The 3,988-nt window shown below is 51.0% G+C and overlaps 1 protein-coding gene across 2 annotated transcripts; it reads left to right on the forward strand.

Annotated features, from left to right (window-relative positions):
- The first annotated feature begins 429 nt into the window (after nucleotides 1-429).
- On the forward strand, nucleotides 430-3,030 carry ITPRIPL1 (ITPRIP like 1). Of its 2 annotated transcripts, none has more exons than XM_003799273.2 (2): nucleotides 430-537; nucleotides 1,326-3,030. In XM_003799273.2, exons 1-2 carry the CDS (start codon nucleotides 528-530, stop codon nucleotides 2,978-2,980), a joined length of 1,665 nt encoding a protein of 554 aa, XP_003799321.1. In that variant the 5' UTR covers nucleotides 430-527; the 3' UTR covers nucleotides 2,981-3,030. The 2 variants fall into 2 exon arrangements, with proteins under 2 accessions (XP_003799321.1, XP_003799320.1); XM_003799272.2 differs by lacking the exon at nucleotides 430-537 and adding an exon at nucleotides 908-1,002.
- The last annotated feature ends 958 nt before the right edge of the window (nucleotides 3,031-3,988 follow it).

Genomic DNA, 3,988 nt, shown 5'->3' on the forward strand with positions numbered 1-3,988 from the left:
GGGGCCCGGACGGCGGGAGTTGCCTCTGCTGGCTGGCACCCTGAGCAGCCCGACGCATGGCTGGTGTCGCGGGGGCCCATCGCGCACTGATGTTCAGATGCTGGGACCAACATGGTGTATATCCCCGGAAAGGGGATCAGGGCCCCCTCCCTGTGTGGCCCCAGCTATGAACCGGGAGCACCCACCCCGCGGGGAAGAAGGCAGGGAGGGTCAGGCCGCGCTGTCTCTTTAAGACCGTGTGTCTGCTAACACCGACGGTAAGAAACCGGGCCAGGAAAAACCCTGAGGAGGAATGAGGGGTACCTGGTTTGATATGGATAGGTGGGTGAGAGTACAAATCTCTGAGTGTGGAATCTAGGAAAGTTATAAATGGGGAGGGGGAGACTCTGCTTTGAGCCAAAGCCATCAGGTACCTTGTAAATTTTAACAGTTGCTGGAGAAAGCCCTGAGACTAAGCAAGATCAAGTTCCTAAGGGAGGAGAGTCCCTCACCTGGCTTCAGCATCCATACAACAGGTACAGTCCTTCATGAATCTTGGTAAACGCAGTAGCTTGGCAGTTATTGGGGTGAATCCCAGAAGCTTTATGCTTCAGCGGTAAGTGGGAAGGCAGAGGAGCTGCAGACCACTGCTAAATAGGCTTTCGGCACCTGGTTCTGCAGGCGGTTTCCTGGGCTGAGAAGTGGAGCTAGCTCACCCACCTATGGAGCACCCAGTAGCTCCCTTAGGACCTCAAAAACACAGTAGTAAGCAGCTGGTGGCACTGTGCCTCTCTGGTACCCACCGAACAGAGAGGGAAAGGCTGAGAGTTCTGATGACTCTAGGTGAACAGAATGAAGATTGTGAAGTCACAGAGGAAGTGGGGTGCTATAGGTGGAGTCTGGGGCTGCTGCCTGGAGAGAAGAAAGGTGCTGCCCAGGCAGACTCAGTGCTCTCTGCCTGTGGAAGGGAGCCTCTGGGATCAGCAGGGCATATCTGGTGCCCCTGGTGGACTGATGAGTCGGGTGAGGCCACCCTACCACAAAGGTCCCCCTCCCCATCCTACACAGGAATGAAAAGAACCCCATGTCCACCCTCTGGAAGCCTAAATACCACCCACACCATGTGGAAGGAAAGCAGTAGAGAGACTGAGTGGCACATCCTGCTGTCCCCCCTTTCTCCCAAACCTCCTCCCAGGTAGACTACTCTTGCTCTGTCCAAGCCCAGCTCTGTGAGCTTTGAGTAGTTGACTTCCAGGATTTAGGGTACCAGGGCTCTGGGGAATATGCACTGGAGAGCAGATGAGTCTGGAAGATCACCACTGACTCCCACCCTCCTACTTCTCCAGATGCAGAGGCCTCCATGGCTGTGGTAAGCCTGCTGTTCTTGGCAGTAATGTATGTTGTTCACCACCCCTTGATGGTCAGTGACCGGATGGACCTGGACACACTAGCCAGAAGTCGACAGCTGGAGAAGCGAATGAGCGAGGAGATGCGCCAATTAGAGATAGAGTTTGAAGAGAGAAAGCGAGCAGCTGAGCAGAAGCAGAAAATAGAGAACTTCTGGAGAGGAGATACATCCGATGACCAGTTAGTGCTGGGAAAGAAAGACATGGGGTGGCCGTTCCAGTCCAACAGCCAGGAGGGGCCTCTAAGCTGGATGCTGGGAAACATATGGAATGCTGGCCTCGTTTGCCTTTTTCTTGTCTTTGAACTCCTGCGACAGAACATGCAGGATGAGCCGGCCTTTGATTCCAGCAGTGAGGAGGAGGAGGAAGTCCGTGTTGTGCCCTTGACCTCTTACAACTGGCTCGCTGACTTCCCCACCCAGGAGGCCCTGGACACCTTTCACAAACATTTTGTCCACAGTGCCATCCGTGACCTGCCCTCCACCTGTGAGTTTGTGGAGAGCTTTGTGGACGATCTCATTGAGGCCTGTCGGGCTCTCAGTCGCCGGGAGTCTCACCCACAGTTGGAGGACTGCCTGGGCATCGGGGCTGCCTTTGAGAAATGGGGGACCCTTCACGAGACTCAGAAATTTGATATCTTGGTGCCCATTGGCCCACCTCATGGCACTATGTTTGTCCTAGAGATGAGGGATCCAGCCCTAGGCCGCCGCTGTGGCCGTGTGCTGGTGGAGACAGAATGCATGTGCAAGCGTGAGAAAGTCCTAGGGGATGTGCTATGCCTGGTGCACCACCATAGGGACCACTCAGTGGTCTTAGGGAAGTGCAGCACCTCTGTCAAGGCAGCTCTCTGCACTGGCCTCCACCTGGATGTGTACAAGACCATGCAGTGGTTCCGGAACTTGGTGGGCAATGCCTGGGCCCTTGTGGCCCACAAGTATGACTTCAAACTCAGTCTCCCACAATCTACCACCTCCTGCAAGCTCAGGCTGGACTATCCCTCAGGCCGCTTTCTTTCAATCCACTTGATCCTGGGGGTGCAACGGGAAGATACTTTGGTCTACCTGTTGAGTCAGGCTCCTGACCTGGAACAGCTCACCAGTGTAGACTGGCCTGAGTCCTTTGCAGCCTGTGAGCACTTGTTCCTGAAGATGATAGGGCGTTTTGCACCAGACAACACCTGTCACCTCAAGTGCCTCCAGATCATTTTAAGTCTCCATGAACATCAGAACTTACCCGACGGAGCATCCCACCCCATCCTCACCTCTTACCACTTCAAAACAGCCCTCATGCACCTGTTGCTTCGGCTGCCCCTAACAGACTGGCAGCACAACATGCTCTCTCAGCGTCTCCAGGACATTCTCTGGTTCTTGGGTCGTGGCCTCCAGCAAAGGTCCCTCCATCATTTCCTCATTGGTAACGCTTTCCTGCCCCTGACCATCCCGATCCCTAAGACATTTCGGAATGCTGAGCCTGTCAATCTCTTCCAACACCTGGTGCTAAACCCCATGGCACATTCCCAGGCCGTGGAAGAGTTTCACAACCTTCTGACCCAGGTAAAAACTCTGCCCTGTGCCCCACTGGCTGCGGCACCTTAATGTAAAGGCCATTAAAAAAATGGGAGAAAGTATTTCTGGTTCCTCAGGCTGCAAAAGAGTTTATTTTTCAGATGTATTAGCAGTATATGTGACCTTCACCTCGCCAGTTGGGGCTATGATAGATTAAGATACTTGAAGGAGGCTTGGTACCTATGGCTCTAAGGGCGCCAGCCACATACACTGGAGCTGAAGGGTTCGAACCCAGCGTGGACCTGCCAAACAACAATGACAATTATAACAACAACAACAATAGCTGAGTGTTGTGGCAGGTGCCTGTAGTTCCACCTACTTGGGAGGCTGAGGCAAGAGAATCGCTTAAGCCCAAGAGTTTGAGGTTGCTGTGAGCTGTGATGCCATGGCACTCTACTGAGGGCAACAAAATGAGACTCTGTCTCAAAAAAAAAAAAAAAAGACACTTGAAGGAGTGTGTGAAATGGTCATGAGGATGGATGCAGGGCCTAATCAAGGTTGAGTCTTCTCAGGCTTTCTTCTTTTGACTTAACTTTCATCACAACCCAAAAAAGGTCCAGGGAAATGGATGTTATGGTAGAAATTTGCTGCTAAGGAGTTGAAATCCAGAGGGGGCCTGTGAAGTTGTGTCTTTGTATTAACACTGGAAGCAAAGGAGAACTGCATAACACCTCCATTCCATGCTATTCCTTTTTGTGAATGACTCCCAATGTGTTCCTTGTGAATTGGTTTACTCGAACTGTTAGCTTAATTCCCATTCAAGCAGAGGGCACTCCATTTTATTCCAAATACCATGTACTGTCACTGGCAACTTTTCTTATTTTAGGCTCTAATTTTTCAGACCATCTCTATTTTGAAAATATAATCAAGGTGTTTATTTTCTATTTTCTTGATTTAGCCCATTTAAAAATGCCAATATAGCTGCTTTTATGCATTTGGAAAAACTCCAGTATTACCTAAATGATTTATTAGCATTGATTCACAAATAGTAAGTCAATAGTGACCTGTCTCATAATTGAGATAATGTGTTTACTATAA

This window comes from Otolemur garnettii, unplaced genomic scaffold (genome assembly GCF_000181295.1).
Source record: "Otolemur garnettii isolate 467f Iridium unplaced genomic scaffold, OtoGar3 scaffold00148, whole genome shotgun sequence".
Taxonomy (NCBI): domain Eukaryota; kingdom Metazoa; phylum Chordata; class Mammalia; order Primates; family Galagidae; genus Otolemur; species Otolemur garnettii.